The 23,485-nt window shown below is 36.6% G+C and overlaps 1 protein-coding gene across 14 annotated transcripts in view; it reads right to left on the bottom strand.

Moving 5' to 3' along the window:
• DMD (dystrophin) overlaps positions 1–23,485 on the bottom strand; it is a 1,276,803-nt gene that overhangs the window by 186,752 nt on the left and 1,066,566 nt on the right. For 13 of the 14 annotated variants that reach the window (XM_080377714.1, XM_080377711.1, XM_080377709.1 and 10 more), the window contains 2 exons: positions 12,197–12,369; positions 9,107–9,263 (listed from right to left, as the gene is read on the bottom strand). In XM_080377714.1, the coding sequence (XP_080233840.1) occupies positions 9,107–9,263; positions 12,197–12,369 (330 nt within the window). Of the gene's footprint in view, positions 1–9,106; positions 9,264–12,196; positions 12,370–12,715; positions 15,856–23,485 lie in introns of those variants that run through there. The other variant, XM_080377703.1, reaches the window with a different exon arrangement.

Here is a 23,485-nt window from a genome sequence, read left to right as displayed (position 1 = left end):
CTTAACTTGAAATCACATTGTATTCAAAGGAGCAAACATTCTGCCAGCATGCTGCAAAGTACACAAGGTTGCTGATCAAATTTTCACTGTGAGAGGGATCCCTTTTGTTTAACATCAGGGTCAACTCCAGAACTGAGCTGCAAGGGGCAAGGTTTCGCCTGGCTCTGTAGTGGACCAGACCAGCATGGCTGATGGCTCTTGAAAGCAAGAATTACTGGAATGAGAAGGGAAATCCGATATGTCTTACAGCTATCACTTTGCAACTGCTGCTGGCAACTGTTACATCATAAGGAGAAAAAAAAAAAAAAAAAAAAAAAAGACTTATGGATATTGACATGTTAATCTGCAACAATTAATAACAAAATAAAATAATGCAGTATATTAAATTATAATCTTTTCCAGTAGTGCTGTAGTTGTATTTCTTCCAAAATTACATTAACTGAGATTTCTGAAATGTAGTATCAAGGCCAAAGTGAAAATTCAAAAATGCCATCTAGCCTGCATGAGTAAAAATTAAAGCGCAAAAAGTAGTCCTTATGAAATAGTTAATTCTTAGTTGCATTAATCAGTATTTATTATCAGTTTCCATATCATTATGTTTATCATTGCTTGGTGGCATGTTCTGCTCCTTTTCATATCAACTGTATTTCTGCCTTTCATCTTCCTTTCCTGCCATGCTTCTGGCACCTGTCTTCTTTCTTGCCTTTTTTTCTTCTTTCCTCTTTGCATTTTCCTTCCTCCACCAACAGCTCCTTTTACTATCTCTCTTCTATTCCCTGCTTTTAAAATGACCATGAGTAAGATTCTCAAGGTTGGTATATGAAATTTTGGTAGGCTACTGAAAGTATACATATATAATCTCAGGCTTGGTTTTGGTTTTTGAGGTTTGTTTGTTTTGTTAAAGAGAATTTAAGATTCCTGTCCTAGTTTCAGCTGGGATAGGGTTAATTTTCTTCTTAGAGGCTGGTGCAGTGCTGTTTAAGTTTTGGTGTGAGAATAATGTTGATAACTGATATTTTTTGTTGTTGCTGGGTAATGTTTATACTAAGTCAAGAACTTTTCAGTTTCTTCAGGCCCTGCCAGCAAGAAGGTTGGAGGGTCACAAGAAATTAGGAGGGGACACAGCCAGGACAGCTGAACCAAACTAGCCAAAGGGATATTCCATACCACAGAATGTCATGCTCACTATATAAACTGAGGGCAGTTGGCTGGGGCCTGATGAATGATGCTCAGGGACTGGTTGGGCATCGGTCAGTGAGTGGTGAACTATTGTATTGTGTGTCACTTGTTCTTTTTCTCCCTTCCCTCTGTATTTTATTCCTCTTCCCTTCTCCCTCCTTTTCATTACAATAATGTGGTTATTATTGTTTTTCCCCCCCCTACTTTATTTTATTTATTATTTTTTTCTTATCTCAACCCTCGAGTTTTGCATTCCTTCCTGATTCCCCTCTCCATCCCTTTGGGGTAGGGAGTGAGTGAGCAGCTGTGTGGTAGTTAGTTGCTGACTGGGGTTGAACCACGACAATTCCATTAATCTGAATCCAAATGTTCACCACACAAAAATGTGGATGAAACCTAGCCTGCGGATCGCACGTTGCATTGGGTCTTTTGCATGCTGTGTTGAATTTATCTAAACGGTCCTTACCACTCTTTTATTTCAACATTTTCTTCTCTATTTATGGAACAATATCGAATGCATACTGTTTTCAAGTAGCATAGAGGTAAAATATGCAGATAACAATAGTGCGAGGTAACACAAAACACAATACTGAAAAAAGGAGAGCCATATGCCATGACTGGAAAACAGATATTTTACTGCCGGGATTAGAAATTTCTTTTCACAACACAGGGAGTCTATAGGCTTCTAACATAATAAATTTACCAATTCAGGTTAATTAATTATTAAACAAAATTTGGCTTTCTATGCAAACTAATGAAAGATTATAAATTTAATATTAAAAAGTTCTTTACACTGTGAATTATATTTGATATACAATCTCTGTACAGGAAATACTTAACAGAACTAATGATGAGAATCACACCTGCAGTTTATAATATGAGCAGTCACAGATAAAAAATCCTTCATACATTTCAGGAAAATAAACTTAAGGAAATGACTATATTATTTTACTATAAATATTTAAATAAAGTTTTTATTAAGTGGTCAAGAACTGACCGTAAGGTTTGTAAATGTGAATCAGGAAAACCCTTTAACAATGCGTGCTTTCTTGAAGAAAGCGACTAAGTAATTAAAAGATGTTAATTTTGTGTCATGTACCTCAAAGGAACTAGGACCCTTTCACAGGGTGTATCTGCTATCATAAGGGAATCTACTGTTTGATTAATATCTGTGATAAATATTTTCAACAATCATGTTGACCCATAAGAACCAACACTGATTTTCACAAAAAGTACTGTATATTAACAAGTAAACTATCACTGGATATTACTCTGCATAAAAACTGAGTGGGCTTACTCCAGGGTTAAAACTCTTTAACATAGACATTTTTAGGTTTAGAAATTTTTATAATTCATACTTGACGCTTGCATGAAGTGCAATGGAAAGAGGAAATATAATAAGCCTTTTTCATGCCTCCAAATGAGAAAAATCCGTTTCTTTAATTAGTTTTTGTGCTCACCTCACGTTACATCATTCTGATGTAAGGCAGGTCTGCAGCTCAAGTAAGGCAGCAGGTAGCATAACTTAAAATGTTCCTCCGTGGACTGTGGGCTTTGCTTTCATCTGATAGTTTTAGAAGTGGCATCAACAGTAATACTGGTTTTTTAACACTACAATTGCATAACAGCTTAAAGATATAATATGCTTTATAAACATCTCCAAAGACAAATTATTTCTTCAGAAATGTCTATTCCCCAAACCAGTCTAACAGGAGGCACATGCAAAAAGGTCTGTTCTCACATGCACCAAGAGCAGGAAGGAGTCACAGAAATTCTATGGGAACACAGAACTACACCAACTGATAGCATATTTGAAAGCCAGAAATGCCTTTAAGCTATGTATTTGGAATCAGTAGTACTGCTGTACGGACTCCTGCTGCTGTAGTCAGGTAAACCCTAGCTATGTACATGTAGAAAAAATAAGAAGGACGCAAAATACCTTCTTTCTGCTTATACTGCTTTTTGTATAAAGCCATACCAACCAAATACACCTAGTGGCGTTATATTTCTGAAAAACGTTTAAAGCCACATTCCCCAGCATCTGTTGTGCAACAGAACAAGGATAACATAATCAGATATGCACACTGCATCCCATAAACCATGTGAACAGGAATCATTGTATCTATCTTCTCAATATAATAGAGAAATGCTAATGGGAACTTTCCGACTTTGTATATTTTGTATCTAGTCACAAACAAGAAGATTCTCTTTCTCTTTTATTAAAGGAAAACAGTATGCCTATGTGTTAAATTTTTTATTTTCCAACTTTTCCATTCTGTATATTGGAGCTGGTGGGTGTGATTATAGTCTGTAAATCCTGAGTTTCTGAAAAGTTCACAGTATGGTCTTAAGATCTATTTACAATTCTCATAGCCTTCTCTGGTTTTGATCTGCAGACTTCTACCAAGTGAGTTTCGAATATGTTTCAGTATAAGAAATTTTAAAAGGAAAGAATGAAAAAAACATGAGGCTGAAGCAGAAGCACAGAACAGCATTAAAAATAATGAATGCTCATTTTGCACTATCCCATTCCAAGAAATGTTCTTACTGTATGAAAATAAAGCCAGCTTTTCTGATTAAAGTTTTGTTGTGAAATATGTACACACTACCAATAAAAATCCTAAGTAGCAACAAATTAAAATTTCTGGGGTTTTGAGAAAAAAAAAAGGAAAGTATTTATCTATCTAAGCCCTGACTGACACATCTTTATAATAAGAAGGCCATCACTGAAAGCAGAATTAGCCTAAATGAATGTCTAATTTACAGCTAATGACTTTAGGCTACTTTAATTGAATTCCTTAACTTCTTCCACACTTCATGGTGACTGTAGTGGAAATCGAATGCCCATAATTTATGACCCAACACACACACAAAAAAAAAGTAAGTAAACTACTTTATTTAAGCATCTCTATTTGTCATCAACAGTACAGCAGTAGTGGTATTCTGTCCACCGTTTTAATAATGCCTATATTGATCAGCTTATCTCAAACCTCCATTACCTCTTCATGAGTGTCTTTAAAGCTCCGTAGATGGAGAAACACAGATGGTTTAATTTGAAAGATGACAATATAACGAGAAGGGACTTGCATTAGTAAAACTAACATTAATTTGTTATTATAAAAGCAGATATTTTTGCTTTTAATTAATTTTGAAGAGAAAGGGTACAATAAAATTAATTTAAGATGTTTCACAACCAGAATGCTTTTTAGAAAAGGGTTTTGACTTCAATTTTAAAAAGCAGATAAAAATTGTGCCACCAGAAAAAGTTAGTGTGCTGATGCAGGAATTATACTCCTTAGGCACTGCTGCTATACATTTCATGTGATTGTGTTTCCAAGGAATCATTAATAATTACCTTCTATATTCATAAATGCTACTTATGCTGTTAATACAACCACTAGTGGCAAATCTTAAAAGAATGAAAGAAAAAGCAGACTATCTGCATGATGCCCAAGTTACTGAACTGAGATTAACTGTAACATGTACAGTTACTAATATTATTTCAATAAAACATTATTTTGACAGTAAAGCAAAGAAAACTGTATGATAATTAAATAGTATTTTGATGAACAGCAGCATTTTTCATTATTGACAACACCCCACTTCCCCCACACACCCACTCCTCTCACCCATTCTAAGACTTTGGCATAGACACAACTTCTTCAGCTGTCAAAAATCAACAAAATGACCCACTATATATAAGTTCAAAGAAAAGTGGTTATGTGAGTGTATTTGGGACAAATTCCAAATTTCCTTGTCTAAAAAGCACCTCTAATTTATAATGCAACAATGATTTTGACTGCATAGATATCTCCTCTCAGTTGAGTTCAAGCTCTCCTCTGGCACAGATTCAAGCATTTGAAATTTTCATCTGAATCTTACTCTTAAAATTTTTAAAGCCAATCTTGTCAACTAGGAGCATTCTAATGATAAGAACTAACTTCCTTTCATCTCTGCTATGAACGTCTGAGACATTCCAGATGGTCTTCTAAACAACAGAGAGGTTAAGTATGTTTGTTTTTCTATAAATTACATCCTTAAGGAGGGAAAAAAAAAAATCAGCTTGTAACACTGTCTTCGAAAAAAGATTCAGGCATAAAATCATGTTTGCACTCATCATGCCATTTTTCAATGGCAATCATTTAACCTGCTTGTAAATAATGTTCCCCTGCTGAAAGTTTTTCTCTTCTCCAATGACGAACTTACCTTGGGTTCACTTCAGGCTTTACCTGGCAAAAATATTTTTTTCACAGAAGGAAAGACATTGTACTGATACAGAAAAAACAAAGCTGGAAGTTTTGTGTCATTTAAAAGATTGGTCAGATAGGTAGAGGCTTAGCTTGTTTAAAGAAGACTGATTTCCAGAACTGACATTGAGGAGAACAAAATGAACAATCAGCAGATTCTTTTTCTCAAAAGCAAAATTCAACTACTCTTTACTGTTACCTCCAACACTCTGAGAACTAAGTTTTGTTCTTAAGCAGAGGCCCTAAAACTCTTGAAAAAACTCAGCTTTTCAGTACTGCACTCCGGTTTTAAGCTAGATGCTGCTACACTTGTGGTGCAAGCCTTTTTAAAAGCATTTTTCTTATGTTCAGAAATCAGGTAAGCTGTTCATTCAAATACAGCTTTGTATGTCTGCTTCTGTAAAATAAACTTTTAGAGTAAAAGAAAGTCCATAGTGTCATGGAAAAAAAAATACAGTAGAAAAACTCCAAGCTGCAAACAGATTTTGTCAAAGGCAACCTGAAGTCAGCATTATTCTGCACTGGTGGCTTTTCCCTCCTTCTCTGTAAGAAACTTTTGAAGAGTAGACAGGGTAACCTAATTTCAAGGATTATGTGTTTTTTCAGAATACCTACAAGTAAAAAGGGCTCACCTTAAACTACAGAAGTGCTAGAGAATAGGGACAGGAAAAAAGCCATATTTCTAAAAGGAACAAAAAAGTTCTAGTTTTGATACTAGACATGATGACCATAGATTTGTGTCTTGTATGTATCTGCATGTGGCAGAGAAGATATTCAGAAAGGAGGAGTGGGAAGAGTAATTTTGTAAAGTTACTTTCCACCTATTAATGATAACTTACTTTCACGCAGCACTTCTCATCCCTGAAAGTTTTAAACACTTCAGTTGATTAATGAGTGACAGAGAGATCACTTAGTCCATCACTGATGTCTTGCCACCTTTACCATGAACTCTAGGGACTTTTTTAATAGTTTGTAAAACAATATACAATATTAATATCTTATGAGAAGTCATTTCTCTAGATGAAAAAAATATTTCTTTGATCCAGGAGGAAAGGTCATGTTTTTGAATACTCAAACATTATTCAGATAACACAAGTTTTGTTGTAACACTTCTACACAAGCCCTTCTTTAAGTCTTGTTTTGGCTTAAGAGCTGTCTTTAGGTAAAGGGTTTGAGTTAAAGTCATGCTGAGTTAAAGCAACATTTATATTATTTCTCCCATATTGATCTTCTGGATGGGCTTTAAAACTACTTTATGAAAGTTGCAATAGCCAGCTGGGTAGGACAGACCTCAGACATTTCATGTATCTTACCTTTCACACAGGGAAAAAAGGTGGTGCTGCATAAAGTCATGGATGTTTTGGCCTCACCGTTTCTGTGATAATGCTTGAAGTCTCAAGTAAAGTTTTGTGAGAAAGACACATCCTACACATCACCTCTCCAGAAGGAAGACCTAGGAAATGCAATTAAGCTTCCCCTTGCAGCAAAGCATTATATCATCTTAGAAAAGCATTGTGCACTGACAGTGAGGTGTTTTGGTTTTGGGTTTTGTTTTTTTCATCATTCCCTATGGCTTTCTCAGCCATTAAGTAAAGACAGGCCCTTGAGAAACCATATTGCCACTAGCTTCCATCAGTCTGCTACTGTAGACAAACGCCTATTTGCTTATGCCAAAAGCCAATCCTGGTTGTGTATGATATTTCCAGATTTTCACAAACTCAGAGTTCCTGATAACTTAAAGCAGCAAGGTATGTCACGTTCTGTTTCCAAACTTAATCTTCTCGCTGTTTGTTCTAAAATGTGTCCTTCAGCATTAGGTAGGACAATCTATTAGAGCAATACTTACAGTATAGCACTTGATGAATGGAGAAAACACAGGTATTTCAGATCCAATTTCATTTTATAGTACCATTTCACATTTCTCCATTAAGCAATAAAATCAGAGATTTAGGAACTGCAGAAACAATACCTTTTTGTGGTAAATTTCACACATTGAAAGTTACATATGTGTATCTCAATGGTTTTTAACTGACGATCACTGGTTTTGGAATATTCTCTTCTCATGGTATTAAGAATGACTATTTTTTTTTATATACATTTTAAAGACATTTTTTTGAAATACACTGAAGTATACTTGGTCATCAAACAGGAGGGAAAACCTTCCAATAATGTCATTATTTTAACTGAAAACACATGTGGATGAAGGAGAGGAGAGCTAGAATATTACATCCAAGTAAATTCCAAGAAATGGAATAGTGTATAGTGGAGAAATGTCTTAGTATAAATACTTATATGGGTCGTCCCAATCACTACATACATTTACCTTTTAAACATGAAAGGACAATTTCTCTATATCAGAAAGGGTCCTTGCCCTTGATCTTATACTGTTCTCTGTAAAAAAAAAAAAAAAAAAAAAAATACCCTGACACTGTATTCCCAACTTCCTACTAAATAAGGATATGTCCTAGTGGTTTGAGGCCTGGTTTCTCTATGGACATCTGTTATTAACTGGTGCTTCCCAGATTAAAGTTTTCATCAGAAACTAACACAAAAGAAACAGAAGTCTTATCATAAGGGCTAGACAGGATTTTATAGAGTTCATAAGTGATAGGAGTTCTTGAAGTTGGGTATGCTATCCCAGTTACCTTTCACATGGTTCCCTATTCCTTCTCAGAGCAACAGTTTTGCCCCATTTACTGCTTCATTCAGTAATCCTTCAGCTTTATTTTAGCAGAACACTAGTTTTCTTCTGGGTTTCATTATGACACTACTAAAAAAAAAGGCATAGCTGAGGTACTAGAACTGTGATTTCACATTCAGACCTGAATAGGCTGCAATGGCATAACAAATTAAAAGCTGTTTGCCTGAAAGAAGACATTAGGTTAGCATCAGACAGGTGTGAACTTGATTCAACACAGAAAACATACTTAAAGCATATCTTTAACACAAAGTCCTCTGTGAATCTTTGTATGATAAATTATTTAGCAGTATTGTGTTATTTTAGGGGTTGTTCATCTGGTGGGTTTTTAAAAAAAAAACAAACCAACAACTTCCCATACAAGGGTTGGATTTAGGTTCCATTTTACTCAAAGCTTAGTCTGGAACAGTCCCCATACAATCGTTTGCTATTGCCTTTCCTTAAGAATTCCTTGATGGAATTATTATCACTTATAGAGAGTTACAGTCTGTTATCACAATAATTTCACGATGCACATCGTTGTGTGTTAGGGCTGGTATCAGCTACTTTTCAGCAACAATTGCTGTTTTAACAACAGATGTTCCAAAAATCAATAACAAAATGGGGTTTCAAAAAGTACACATGAAATTGAAATGTCTGATCTAGAAAATAATTCAAAACTACTTATTTAATCCCTAAATAATATTAGATTACTATTTTTTCTGGCCATGGAAATTAGCTGTCTGTGATAGGTCTGTGAAAATCCTGTGTTGCTTTTCAAAAATCCAAGGAGTGATAGTAAACACTCCTTTCTCCAAAAGTCTGATTTTCTAAGCAGTATTTCAAAACTGTACATGGTACCCATATGCAAGAAGTTCAATTTTCATTGTCTCTAAATGTGTTGTAAAAGGTATCTTAGTTTTTCCAAGAAGGGTTGTTTCATGCAGCACTAACCTGCAAAACAAAAAGCAATGACCGAAAGATAATTTAAAAAAAATCATACCCTATGAGTATCGTTCTGTTTCTGCACAGTGGGAAGATCTCCACCAATGGGTGCTTGCTGTTTTAATTCATCCTCCTTCAATTGCAGCCATGCCAAAAGTTCCTGAAGAGAGAGATGTAAACGCTTCCACTGGTCTGTACTGGCTTCCAAATGGGATCTGAAAGCATGAATTAAATATAAGATATATTCAGGCACGTTGAAAATAAAACCCAAATTGTACAAGCTTATTTACTGAGAAAGATCCTAGTGTTTCATTAACTTTGCGATTTTTAAATAGCTTCAGTAGCTTTGAATTGGACTCTGGCAACACTGATTTAAATTTGCTTCTGAAGTCCTGGCCTGAAACATACATTCTTTTCCCATCTCTTGGGTTGTTTTTTTTCCTCCAGTTTTCCTCTTCAGCAATAATAACTGTGTTGAATTGTCAATCTCACTAAGCGTGCACAAATATTATGCAGGACTAGCATGAGAGTAATTTAGTCATCACTTAGGATTACTAGGAGATTAATTAACTAAAATGTGGAGAGTAGTCTTCCAACTCATAGAAGAGCAGGCATTTCTCTAAACTGCTACACAAACAGTTCAAACTCACATAAGATTCATGTTGTTGCTCACCTTTAAGATAAGAGAACCAATGCTATTCTTTCCAAAAAAAGTTGTGAGGAGATTGTTAAAGCCAGTAGAATGCCCTTACAGTACCCAAATGTCTGTGCCTTTTGAACAGAGGTGTGAATGAAACTGAATCACTGGAAAAATTAAGAGACAGGATACTACCATGTGCAAACAAGGTCCCCACTATGAGGACATCTTCCAAATATTTCCTCTGTGTATGTGTAAATGTGTTTTTTCTAATACTGGGATCAAGTGTTGAGCTACTAATTTTCAGCAACTAAATCCTGTGGAGAGAAAATACCTGACTGAAACATCACTGGGCTGATCAAATATTCAATTTTGTTTATACCATTGATAAAGCACACTAAAATTTTGTCTCTCTAGACTTAGGAATATGCCATTTTTTAATTGTTGGTTGGGAAGAAATTCCTAAATCACTTCCAGGTAACATCAAAAGCAGTATTACATAACAGTACGTTATAAAAGGTACTGGAAAATAAGGATGGCTTTTCTATTATTTCATGTTTTTTTTCTGTTAAACTTCCAGCTTTGTTCAAACATTTCTCTTCTTTTTCAGTGACTGCACATAGAATCACATATTTTCTGACAGTGAAAATGCTACTCCTATACCTCATATGGAATGCTCTATAAAGAAACGTGATAAATATGGACTCAGTGTTTTGCACACCTTATTACTTAGTTTGGATGAGATGAGGAACTGCTGAAGGTAAGGACAGCTGTATTTCTTTGAAATGCCCTGTGGATTCTGTTTTTTTTCTGACCTTTTACACCAGGCAAAAGGATTGGCAAGGAAAGGGACAGATTAGCCACAGGCTGACAGAAAGCTCAGCCGCTCTGGTATGTGAGGTGATGGAAAAACTCCTTTTCCAAACTTAAAGGCGATGTGGGAGGGGCACACATAGACCGTGCTGCCTATTGATCTCCGCTCTCACAGGGCAGCTGTGAGCTGGGGCCAGACTGCCTGACCGCAGGTGCCGCGGGGGGAGCGCAGCCTGGCAGGCAGCGAGGGCTGGGGGAGCTCCAGGGTGTCTCCCAGAGCAGCAAGGGGGGAGAGAAGCAAGAATGTTGTATGGGGAGTTGCAGGAGGTGACAGCCAGAGCAAGGACCACAGGGCTTTTGGAGGGGGCACAGTCAAGGAGCCAAGTTTCAGAATCAGGTTAACTCCTGCCTCTCACACTTTTCCCAGCAAACACAAGCTGCCACCTCCTCCAGAGCAAGGCAGCAACTGGAGGCAGAACCTGGGGTCTTCACTTCTTCCCTGCATCCCCAGGTCTGGCTTTACAGAGGAAAAGTGCAAAAAGAGTGACCCAAAGTGGTTTTGTTACTGCTGCTGTGCTCTGGCCTTCTCCAGTTTGGTGAAGGTTTTCCCAGAACCCATCTTGTTCTGCCCTTTCTTCACCTTTGGGAATATATGTTTATGTATGTGCACACTGGTGTATATCATATGCATACACTCATATATTTATAAATGTGTTCAAATGTGTGCAGACAAAACAGATAATTCTCAGAGAGACCTTGAAGGGTTATACCCCTCTTCTTTTGCTCCTCAGAAGAAGGAAGAAGGAATGTGTGTCTCTTTTTCTTTAGCTACTAATATCTTTTCAACCTTACATCCTTCATTTATTTTTAATGATTGATGTTATGAAGATGACTTTTGTCATTACACAGACAGACATCCCTCAGGGCCTGAGCTGAAAAAAGCTAATATTTCATAAATCACTTTGAAAAACACTTCAGCCTTTTGCTGCCCTCTGAACTACACACAGCAAGTGAGCAAATGAAAAAATGCAGGAGACTGAACGCAACAGAGCTGGGTTGCCTATGTAAAAGTTGTATTTCTGAAGATAAGCTTCCTCCTTTGGAAAAGCAATCTTCAGCCCACTGAAGCCTGCATACCCCCACTTCATCATCTGTAACATTAACATTTATTATATTTTTCCTTGCAAGCAGAAATTTTTCCTCTTATGGCACTACCTATGGATATCTTTTACTCCTGGATTTTATTTGGTAATTCCGTCCACACTCCAGACAACAGCTACAATCTTAAATAATTTGTGTCTCATTTGCAAGGCTATTCTTAGTTTTGCACTGGAAATAGCAGCCTTAGAAATAAAGCTTATCATAAATATAGGTTATTTAATAATTTTCTTTCATGAGTCATTGATAAGTCATCCCAGCTCTAGAAAAAGCCCATATTCAGAGGGGGGTACAGTTGCTGTTTAAACATGCTAATCTCTCCTGTAATTACAAAACCTCATCATATGCCTTAAATCCTAATCCTCTACTATCATTTTCACTCTAAAAAACCTGATCATTCTTACAAAGTTAAGCCAACATTCAAAATAGCACAAATCATTTAAAAATAGACAAAAATAGTGCTATCAGACACAAAATTAAACCTTTTTACCAGCAAAATGCAGCATTCCATCTTACGCACCAACTATAGGCAGGTCCTACCTAATATTTAGGGATTTCCTCCTAAGATCACTCCATCTGAGGTTCATGTTATCCAGACGTCTCTGCAACAGGGCTGCATCCTCAGAGCCTTCCAGGGACCTCAGGATTTTCTGCCCATTTTCATCGAGGTTGTGAAAGATGTCAGTATGAGCATCAATTTCTGCCTGTAGTTCCTATGGAAGCAATAGAAAACAATACATGTGATTTCTTGCAAAATCATAGAAAATATCACTTCTCAAAATGGTGTAAAAATCTTCAGTGCAACACAGAGTTAGCACAGGTTTTGACAACTCCTTTTACCATAATATCACGTACTATATACTCAGCCATGTTTCCCTCTCACACGAAGGCCCTTTGCACCGAGTAATAACCTTTTTTCTGTACAGAGCATACTGAACAAAACTTAGAAAGTTAGAAGTCTAGCCTTTGACAGGCAACAAAGCAAGGACAAGGTATATTTACTGTGCTGATGAGGGAAAAAAACCCCACATAACCCTCAAGATCTCAGGTAAATCTGACCTTCACATGATACGTCTTCCTGTGCAACATTTTCAGTTTGAGCTGGGGACTGCAACACCGGTCCTGCTGCATGGCAATTCCAAGGAAACTACACAACCGCAGCAGCCGAGCTTTAAAATGCCAAGTTCACTTACATTCTGTTGACAGAACGCATTTCGGAGCACAGGCCTCAGCAGTCAATAGCAATAAACAGCCACTTTGTGCTATATCAAAACACTGGTCAGGGCCATGGCTGTAGGAGGACCTGAGAATAGCAAGGACGTAGAATATGCAACTGGCAGTTCATGTTGAACAGCCAACTTTTCTTATCACTCTCTAACTGCAGGCCAGCTCTACATTTTGAATTCATTTTTCCCCCTCATTTTTAGCACAGCTCTTTCTGCCAAAAGAACATTCCTCAGGGAGCTGCCCGGTACCAGCATTCCAGCCTGCCCACACACTCAATGCAGCCTTTGTACGTTGGCTGCCCTTCTCCAAGACGTTTGCATGCTGCAGCTCCACAAGGTCAGATTCGGTCACAGAGAACAGTGGTTGAATCAAGCTCTTTAAAATACTAAAAATAAAAATTAAAAATTTAATTTCAACTCATGCATACATGAGCACACAGGTACTCTATAGGTAGCCACATATGCACAAAAGTACTTTCACTTTCAAACAAAGAAGCACACAAAGCCACAAAGAAAATGACCTAGTGAATAAAGCTCTGCATTTTCTCCTGGGGTGCTTGGGCACTGAGATTTGTGGTGGTAGTTTCTGGATGCCTGAAATGAGAGTGCTGGGGATGAAGTGTGAAAGCGGAAATTATTTGTGGCATATGAGAGCAAGACCCAGCACTAACTGAGCATCACAGGTAGTCCCCAATGGAAATTTGTTGTAATTTTCTTTAGATGAATGACTTTGAGGGAGAGGAGCACACAACTTGCCTACTTGGTGTGTTCCTAATTGAATTGGTTTTATTTGATATTTTAAGTGTAATGTTAGCTGCACTGAATCATGAGTAGATTGTCCTTGTTCACCTACGGCTGTTCCAAATGTCATTTACTGTCCTTTACTGGATAGCTATTTCTTGCACAGCAATGACTAGCATTGTATTTGGAGCAATTTTAAGACAGGCCAGAAATGTCTTTGGTACAGTATAAGAGTTCTTATCCAACTACTTTACTTTACCTATGGTCATCCTAGCAGTAAAGTAGTTAGGAATGAGTTTGGAATATATCAGAGGTAATTCTGAAGGATTCAACTGTATCATAAGTATTGTATTTATCTATTGATGTTAAAAAGGTGATTTAGATTTTTAAAAATACCATTATTAAGGTACATAACCATGTATAATATACCAGGTATGAATGGCCTTACTTGAAAATTTGTATTTTTATTTCAAGTCTGAATGTTGCTAGCTTCAGCTTCTGTGATTTTTTTTTTTTTTTTTGCTGGACTGAACAATACTTTATTACCAAATTTCTTTCTCTTCAAGTATGCATTTGGAGATTTTATTTAGGCTAGGTTAAGTATCACAAACCTGATGTAAATAACCAAAACAATATATAAATAAGGATAAAGTTCACAGTAAAAAAGTTAACTTTTAATGTTTGTATACTTCCAAAGTCATTCCACATTTAAAAATTTATAAATCTATTGCTGAATGAAAGAATTATCATATGCATTATCTGTTGCACAAAATTATTAGTTTTTAGGGTGGTGATAGAAACAGCTGCCTTTTCCTCAGCAAGAACATGTGCCATGAAACATGTATGATGAATAACTGTTCACAGCAGGAAGCTGTCCAATCCATACCCTCTTGGTGTTTTTTACCACACCTATATCCATAGCATTTCATAACACAGAATTAGGGGAAAAAAAAGCACTTCCAGATTTTTCTTTTAGAAAAAGTGTCTCATAGTCAACGCATTTCATGCTTTTCTCCTGAAACATGCATACTTCTACAAACAAAATCAAGCCATATCCTTTTTGTTTCAGAATATTACATCCTATCACAATAAATTTAGATGATTAGTTCAATGAGCGACAAACATGAAAAGCAATGTACTCTTATCAAAAGCTTAGTATTATTCAAGATCTGGTTTTCCTTGTTCCAAATTACCTCTGTATACTGCACTCCTAATGCTTCTAAAACTAGTTTATTCCAGCTATGCAGGAAGCCTACGCTGACAAAAAAACAAGACAACAACAAATATATTTAGTCCTCTGCATTTCAGATCCTTTCTTTATGGCTCCTTCACATTCCAAGAGAAACAGAGTACATATCAGAAAAGGATCTATACACCTTTTATTTGTTTTCTGAAAAAAGTAATTTCCATGTTTCAAAAGTAAGTGAAAGATCAATATGAACTAGATTCTTTTTCTTGACAAGAATAAAGCAGGAAGATCTATTTCATCTCATAAACTGCTATGATATTTGCAAAAGTATGCTGTCGTTACACATCATACCAACAAGCACAGAATATAAACTAAACATAGACTATTTATTGAATTTTTGTATTTTCCAGTGTGTTCAAACACATGGAGAAACTGCAGAGGATGAAAAATTAATCCCGATACAATTCCACTGGATTACAGTTGGACTTAAGTTGACTCTAAGCTGCATTTTTGCTGTAGTGGTTAGTACTGAGGCTGTGTGGAAATAGATTCCCTTAAAATGAGCAGATAGCAAAATGAAAAATATCTTCTTGATCGCAAGTTACTGCTTAGAGTGAGATGAACTGCTTAGAAAGAACTGCGACTCCATCACATGCAGATTTGCCTAGGAATTTCGGAGTTAAATCCTCCTTTATTACCACGACTGTAATATTTGTTCATAGAAACCCTGATGGATAGGTATGACAGGTTTCTACACTTTGAAAAATGTGTATCTACTTTAATATACTGTATAGAGTAAGTCTAGAACTAAGTCACAGAACTAATAATGATAAAGATATGATATAAACTGGTCTTGAGGGGAACAATATTCTTGGACAAAACAGGGTGAGGGAATTTGCTTTAGCTGTTTGACTTTTGCCCTGAGCTGCTGAAACCTGTATGCATGTTTTCAAGGGAGGAGCACAGGAAGGCTGTAAGACAGCACACCCAATTCTGCCATAAAGCTAGGGGGTGGATATAGTTCTCACATATCCATCTCAGTTCTCCCCCTTGCAACTACTGCTAGCATTCTCCATAGGAGTACACATCCTCACTGTCCTAATCTTCTTGGTAGGTAAAAGAAAAATTCACCTGTGGCTCCACATGTTTTATTTTACACAGAGCCCTGTAAAATGCTGCGGAGTCATTGCTGTGAAACCTAGCGCGTTAGAAGTTCTGCCAGCCTCCACATGGCAGAGAGTCCTAGAAGAGTTCAATATGGCTTGAGATACTTTATCGGAAATAATTAATCTGTGTCAATATCCTTCATATCCCACATGCAATATATAGACATGACATATAAAGGACATGACACATGGCAAAATCTGCCGTTATTTTGGCAATACATTGGAGAGGGATTGGTAGGCTGGAAGTAAAATGAAGTTTTAGAAGGAATTAGTTACACTACTTGGACTATACATGAGTCAGACTAAGACATGAAAATTAATGCAGTACAGCTGAAAAAATATTTTAAACAAAGTAGAAAAAAAATAAATTATGTAATAATTTAAAGAACTTAAAGCCCTTAAATCCTTCTCTACAAACTCAGCTTCACCCTTGGAATTGTGTTTTTAATTTCCAATGAAGCATTTTACATTTTCTAGATACTATACAAAGTTACTAATCAAATAAATGACATTAATTGAGGCATGGGGGCTCACAAAGTAAAAGACAGCACCATCTGATTAATAGAAAGCAATGCAGAGGATAAAATTGATCTCTACTGACAGTAATTAAAAAAATAAAGTCTGCATAATTACATACATGTACTCAAAGCATCAGCAATTAATACCTGTGTGGCTACATATAGTTCAAAAGTATTATACTTTACAGTATTGTTTCTGTAATGCTAATACTGAAATAGCTAGAAAATCAATCATGAAACCACTCAAAACAAAAAGATCCTGTACCTCTGTAAAACCTCTCTGCGTAGTTAGCCAAACCAATGGCCCCCTTCATATTTGTATTAACAAAGTGTATTATATTTCTCCTAAATAATTTCTGGAAAAAAAAACACAGCTAGACATTTTAAATTAGTAACATATTTTCTTAAACCTCTTACACTGTACAAAAAGTACTGATGATGTAATCCCCCTTTTTACCATTTTCCTTTTTTTCTTATTTCTTACAGTCCTATTTTCTTCCTTCCCCTTTAGCTTTTCAACCTCTTTCTTCCCTTCCTCATTTCCTTTTCCTCCACTTTCTCTCTTCCTTCTTCTTTCTATTCTTCCCTTTCTCTCTTTTCCTTCCTCTTTAACTTTTCCCTTCCTCTTTTTTTTTTCCATAATTCCTTCCTCCCTTCCTTTACCTTCCTGTCTTTGTCTTCATTTCTCTACTTATCTTTTTTATCTTATTATTTTCCTTCTCCTTCCTCTTTTTTCTTTTTCTTCTTACTTTCTTTTCCTTTCCTGGCTTTCTTCTCATTTTCCTTCCTTCTTTTCCCCTTTCCCGTCCCTTTCCATTCCTTTCCTTCCTTCCTCTGTTTAAGATACAACCTTCTGTGAGTAAAAACGATTTTCATATTCTTTTGTGGTGATCTCAAAACTTCTCAAGAATGTGGGTTTCTTTCTGCTTTTGCTTTGCATTTGCATTGGTTAAACATCATTTCAGGTGCATGGGGAAGGCAGAACTTACAAAGTTGTTTCAAACCAGTATTTTTTTAGTTCTAACAATACTACTGAGCAAAGCACATCTCTAAAGAATATGTCTTTTCTCCATGGACTTGAAGGGGATAGAATAGCTGTTAGGGCCTGGCATAGTCTGTGAGTTTTTACCAACAGTGGAGTTCAGTTGTTATAACCAGAAAAGTTTGCCATTGTAACCTGGTATAACAAAAAAAAGTTGGTTTTTTGTTTGTAACCTCCTTATGGATTCTACAGTATAGGAAATAGACTCACTGTCTGTACTTTGCAACTTTGTCCAGCACAGCTTAGGGACTGGATTTCAAATTAATCATCCTACTTATTTTTATTTAATTACATCTTTACTCCTGCAAACTTCTGATTCTGCCTAAATCATTAAACTCTGTGTGAGGGTTCGGAGAGTTTGAGACTTTTTTTCCAATGTCCCTGCAGACTCCAGCAGCTTTTGGAGGCACAAAGATCCATGCACATGGCACCTCTTTCAGGATCACAGCTTATTCTTCTGTCTGCTAAACAGAGGAATGGTTTTGTGGGTATTATAGTTCTGGAGATGTTGAATTAATGGTGACAACACAGCAAGCCAAATGCATTTTAGGTATCTGAGTGGTAGATTCAGTGCAAGATGGACTTGATCTATTTTGCTTCTAGCAATAGAAGGCCAGTTTACACTACTTTTTATGACAGTCTGTTCTTGTGAACTAGTCATTATTTTCAAAGTATTTGAACAGAAAGAAATGTATTATTTTTTTGGAAATGAAAGACAGAATTTGTTCTAGACTGAAAAAACCCTATGATTTAAATTAATGGTGGAACAAAACACTGAAGTATTTCTTGCTTTTTAAGACACTATTGGTCTGACTGGAATTCCCTCTTCCAGAAGTCATTGTTCCTCTAAGAACTGGTTGTTGGTGGTTTTTTTTTTTTGTTGTTTGTTTTTTTTTTTTTTTTTTTGTTTTTGTTTTTGTTTGTTTGTTTGTTTGTTTTCTTCAGATCAAAATATAACTAATTCAGATAGGATTTTGGGACCTATTTTGTGAAGAGGAATTTTTAAAGGACCAAGGACATATGTTACCATTGTCCGGGTTGGACAACCCAGGCCTGTTAGTTAAAACTGCAGAGCAACTTTAAATTGTCCTTGGAAGAAGCAGTGGGAGAAAGAAAACAAGCTATGCACAAACAAGAAGCCAGGTACAGAGCAAGACCTGGGAACCGTGAAATCAACACACTCGCATTGGCACACTCTGATCAGGCGCCTGCAGCATGCTCACCAGTCAGCGACACGGACGCCCGCGTGACCAGAAACTTTTATCCAATCACCTGTGTGTAGAGTCGTGTGAGCAGTTGGTTTAAGTTATAAATACGACCTGTTTGTTTAATAAAGTGAGCACGGCATGTAGCCATATTGGTGTGATTGTTGTGACTTGGCCGACTCTCCACGGGGGACCCTCTTCAATTTTGTTTCCAAACAATCTAACAGTGAGAATCCAACAGTGATGAATATGATGTTTTATTGTCATTTAGACAATGAATACCATGGTAGCTAACATAACCAAGCTATGTCACAACATAGGAAAGAAACTTTTAGCCCCTCCATCAGGCTTCTAAATCATTTGCTCTCCCAGTCCATAAGCAAAACTTTTATTGGGTCTTAGAATAAGAGTGTTTACTGAGCAATTTACATAATACTAAAAACTTAACAAATGATATTAAAAATGTAATTAAAGGGCAGATTTATTGAGTTAAAAGCATTGTTGTGAAATGGCTATACATCATCATGCCATGAAGTCTCCTAGCTAGCCTATGGCATGACCACAATTCCAGTCTGGTATGATTACATCTCTGAGTTTCATGCTAATGACTTGATTAAGAAGAAAGATAAAAAAGGTGTTTTCTGTCGGGAAGATAAGCTTATGAATATCATTAAGGCATTTCTAGGTTCCCAGGACAGTTTTCAAAAATAAAGGATAAGTTAGTCCTCTAAGAGGGAATCAAATGTTGATGAGTGGAAGCCGAAAGTATAAATTTCCAGCAGAAAACAATCTGTGTAAGTTGTTTCTACCACTGTTACGGTTTTAAATTTCATAAGTTCCAGAACTAAGAAGGGACCAAAATTCATATTCAAAGGATTATTTCAACTAAAAGAAGATATAAAAACTTTCCTTAGTACATTGGGCCCTGTCTTCAGAAAAGATTGTCTTTATAAACAGGCAAAACAACCTTCAATCTAGGTTATATTCAGATTGCATGACATTACAAGGTGCATCTAAGGATGTAGCCATCTCTTACTGTCAGACAGTAACTGTGAAAACATGGCAAGGGCTGCTTCATTTCATTAAGAGTGAGCTGCCTTAGGCATGGAGCAGTAACTCTTAACAGCACCAGCCCAATCATTTGGACATACTCAAGTCTTTATTGTGCAGATTGTTGTTCACAGGGATGGCTTTTCAGACATAAAACAAGGCCTTATATTTCTCCCTTGTTCATAGGGAAAACAATTTTTTATGAGACCTCTAGCAATTAATTTTTATTCAATTAAAAATAAGTATAAATTATTATATAATTCCATGTGTTTTGGAGGAGGTTTTGGATTTCTTGGTGTGCTTCTTGGAAGACTGAGGAAAACCCCTGAATGGCTAATTTCATTTACATGTAATGAAAATACAAATAAATAGATAAAGGAACCAATGTTTAAACATACCCAGCTTTCTACATTTATAGAGATAGTTCCACTTCAGCATTTGATCCAGTCAAATCCTTGCCATTAGATTAGAGAAGTATAAACTATTGTGGTAGTAGCAACTTTAACAAAAATTGTTATTTTTACTGTTTATCTCTTTGTCTTGTCATTATATCTAGGATGGAAACCCTAATTAGAATGAAACGGCATGTTAGTTGGAGGCTACACTAACACAGAGAAGTCCCTAGTAGCCACAGCAATGAGGAACTTTTACTGTATGATGTAAGTATATGACACTTACTTTACTACGATGGCTTGTACTACCTTTCAGGTAAGCAAATGTAGCAAAACAAAGGAAACATGTATTAAAGTGGGAGTTGCAAGTGTTCTGTATGTCAGAAAACCAGCCACCTCTACTGAGAGGTCTAAGAATGGTCTTTGATATCTGCCTTTGAAAACTGTATTTTAGGGTTAGACGAGTAGACAGGAAATAGTATAAATGTGCATGTATTTATACACAGAATTTTCTGAAAATAAAGCCATTAGGCCCATTACAAACTAACATAGTTTTCTAGATTTCAAAAGGTAGTCTGCTCCCAACATATGCAGATCCTGACTCCCATACTTCAATGAATGTCTAATCCCATTACACCTACCTGCCAGCACAATCACCCTGTCAATCTTCCAGCAAACTTCCTGCAGCAAAATAATTATGCTGCTACTTTCAGTGTGTCTAATTTCCCCTCCTCCCCATTTTCCAGAGAAGAAGGAGTAGCAGCACAAAGGCAGCACCACCCTGTACAAGAACATTTACTTCCACTCAGTTACTGAGGCAAGGTCTAAAAGTCCTGCTGGATAGTTTGGAGAGCAACTCCCTCTATTAGTTCCACTGACATCCTGGTACTTCAGATTAATACTGATTTTCTCTTACAACAAGCAGCCAGATAAGCTCAACTGCACAACTGTTTCAAAGCCTGGAGAAAAAAGCATCTTACGAAAAAGGACAGTATTTTTTTTCTCTGTCACCAGTCCATAGTGAAATATACCTGAGATTTGTTAATTATAAATTAATATTCCTAGAAGAAAAAAATATTTCTACGTGTAAGCCTGTATATTTGTTTCACAGAAAAGGATCTAAGGTTTCAATGCACTAACGTGTAATAAGAAGACATTTCATATTTTACCACCTACAGAATTCATATATACTTTCACCCTTCCTCAAATACACAAACATGCAATCCTCTTTCAAACCCTTTTAAAATAAAAATTAAGAGTATTTTATAATTAAAAGAAGCTATTTGACTTCTATACATTACCCTAATTCTTTCTGTCACAAATCAATTTTGCAATCTTTTTTCTCTAAAAAATAAATTTCGACATTTCATGGTTTTGTTGGTAACATTTTTGATGCCTGGGGAAAAATTTTTAGTCCATCAGTTTCATAACATGATGTTCAATTAAACCAACATAAAATCTTATTAAAACTCTAAAGAGAACAATGCAGAACATAAAGCAGAAACTAGAGGGCCTCATGCATTACACATGATTAAAACTGTTTCAAGCAGAACCATGACTGCAATGGTTTTAGGGCTCCTTTTAGAATTTAGTGTGGTTCTAAAGATAATGACATTTCAGTTAGGAATTTATACTATTTCAGGTGTTACTCTCTACTAAAGCACAAGACTCAGTGCAGTTAACTGTTCTTAATCAAGGGCAGGTTAAGTGGGACCCAGTGGGCATCATGAAAGAGGGAATTCTTTAGACTTGTGTCAAATTTTCTCTGTTGGAGGTGTCCTGAGGCAAGCCTGGGGAGGAAAGAAACTTGGGCAGCATAAAGGGCAAAAGTACATGTAATTTTCATTTTCAGTGGGAATACAGGCCATGCTAGTGTGGCCTCAGAATCTTCTGACTTTCTAGTTTTAAGCAAGAGATGCCAGAAAATTTGCTAGAGAGAAAACCACCCTGCGGCAGCCAACTCTTAACAAAGTTACTTCAGCCCCCTGATGTCAGCTTGTCCTGTCACCACAGAACAGAGTTCACCAAGTGTTGGTCAGTTTACCCATTAACAATGAACATGAGCTGGGTTTGAACTGCCATAAGACAAGTTAGTTTTACCCTACTGACGTTATAACCTTAACCCTGCTCAGTATGAGGAGTACCACATGTTCAGGTACCCAGTGAGAAGCCAACAGGCCCAAGCTACCATCTGTGGGATGATGGTACCTCTCTGTGTGAATGGACCCCTCTCTAAATATCACAATGGGCAAAGCCACAGAGGCTCGGGTAGTCCTGAGCAGCTGTTGCCAAAAGGGCTGATACGGCGATGAAACCTGTCAAGCTCAGGACCAGGGTGGCTGCAGAAAGGAGCTGCTGCCAGCTGTAGCCCACTGCAAGGTCCTGAGGGGAACACAGTACTACAGCCTCTCTCAGTGGGCTTTTCCTTCTGACCCTCTGACCTCAAATCTTCAGCTGCCTACTCACACCAATACCGATCACAACATCAGGACTTCCATTTTAAACCAGTACTGTGCTTCTGTGGATACCCAAATCCCAGCAGCCAAATTAAAACACATAGCATTTCTTCTGGTCTATTAATGTGCTATTGTTAATCTGCACACTGAGATGTTTAACCATTCAGTATGCTATCACATCAGAGAACTGCATTTGTGGGGAATTAGATGTAAGAGGAAAAGTTTCATCCTCATCAGTTTTCAGTTCAAACAATTTCCATCACTTTAGGTTCTAAAACAACCTGAACCACAAAGGCAGCGACACCCAGAAATACGTTCTGCTGTGAGTTACTTCAGATGATTTAATAATGCACGTTGACTGTGTCAAAATAAGTAAATAATTGGCAAAAGTTCATAAACTGTAAAAGGGAGACATTTGTAACAAAATTCTTCAAAATATTCCCTTTTATCTACCATATTGATTGGTGTCTCTGTGGCAAAGCCTAATCATGTTCTCTTGCATCCAAAACCCAAAACCAAAGTTAAACAGGATTCCTTTATCAAGGGGTCTCTCAATAAGGTGTACACCCTGAAAATAATTATTTGGTATTTTTGTAGATTTCCTAGCAAGATGCATGCGATCCCACAGCAAATACAGTTTCAGGTTAAAATTATAAATATCACTGAAAAAATAATGAGTTCACCAGCAAATTCTGACATGTAGATAAACTTTTTTTTTTTAATCTTAACCTTTTCATATTTTTTTTTTAAGAGAAATGCTATTTTGGGGAGAAAATCAACTTCTGTTCATGTTTTTCAGTTTGTCATTAAAATGTCAATTAATTTGAATCACGGACTTTTTCAA

Source organism: Falco punctatus, assembly GCF_963210335.1.
Source record: "Falco punctatus genome assembly, chromosome: 2".
In the NCBI taxonomy this organism is placed as follows: Eukaryota; Metazoa; Chordata; class Aves; order Falconiformes; family Falconidae; genus Falco; species Falco punctatus.
Note: the sequence above shows the minus strand (reverse complement) of the source record. Positions and strands in the feature narration are given on the sequence as shown.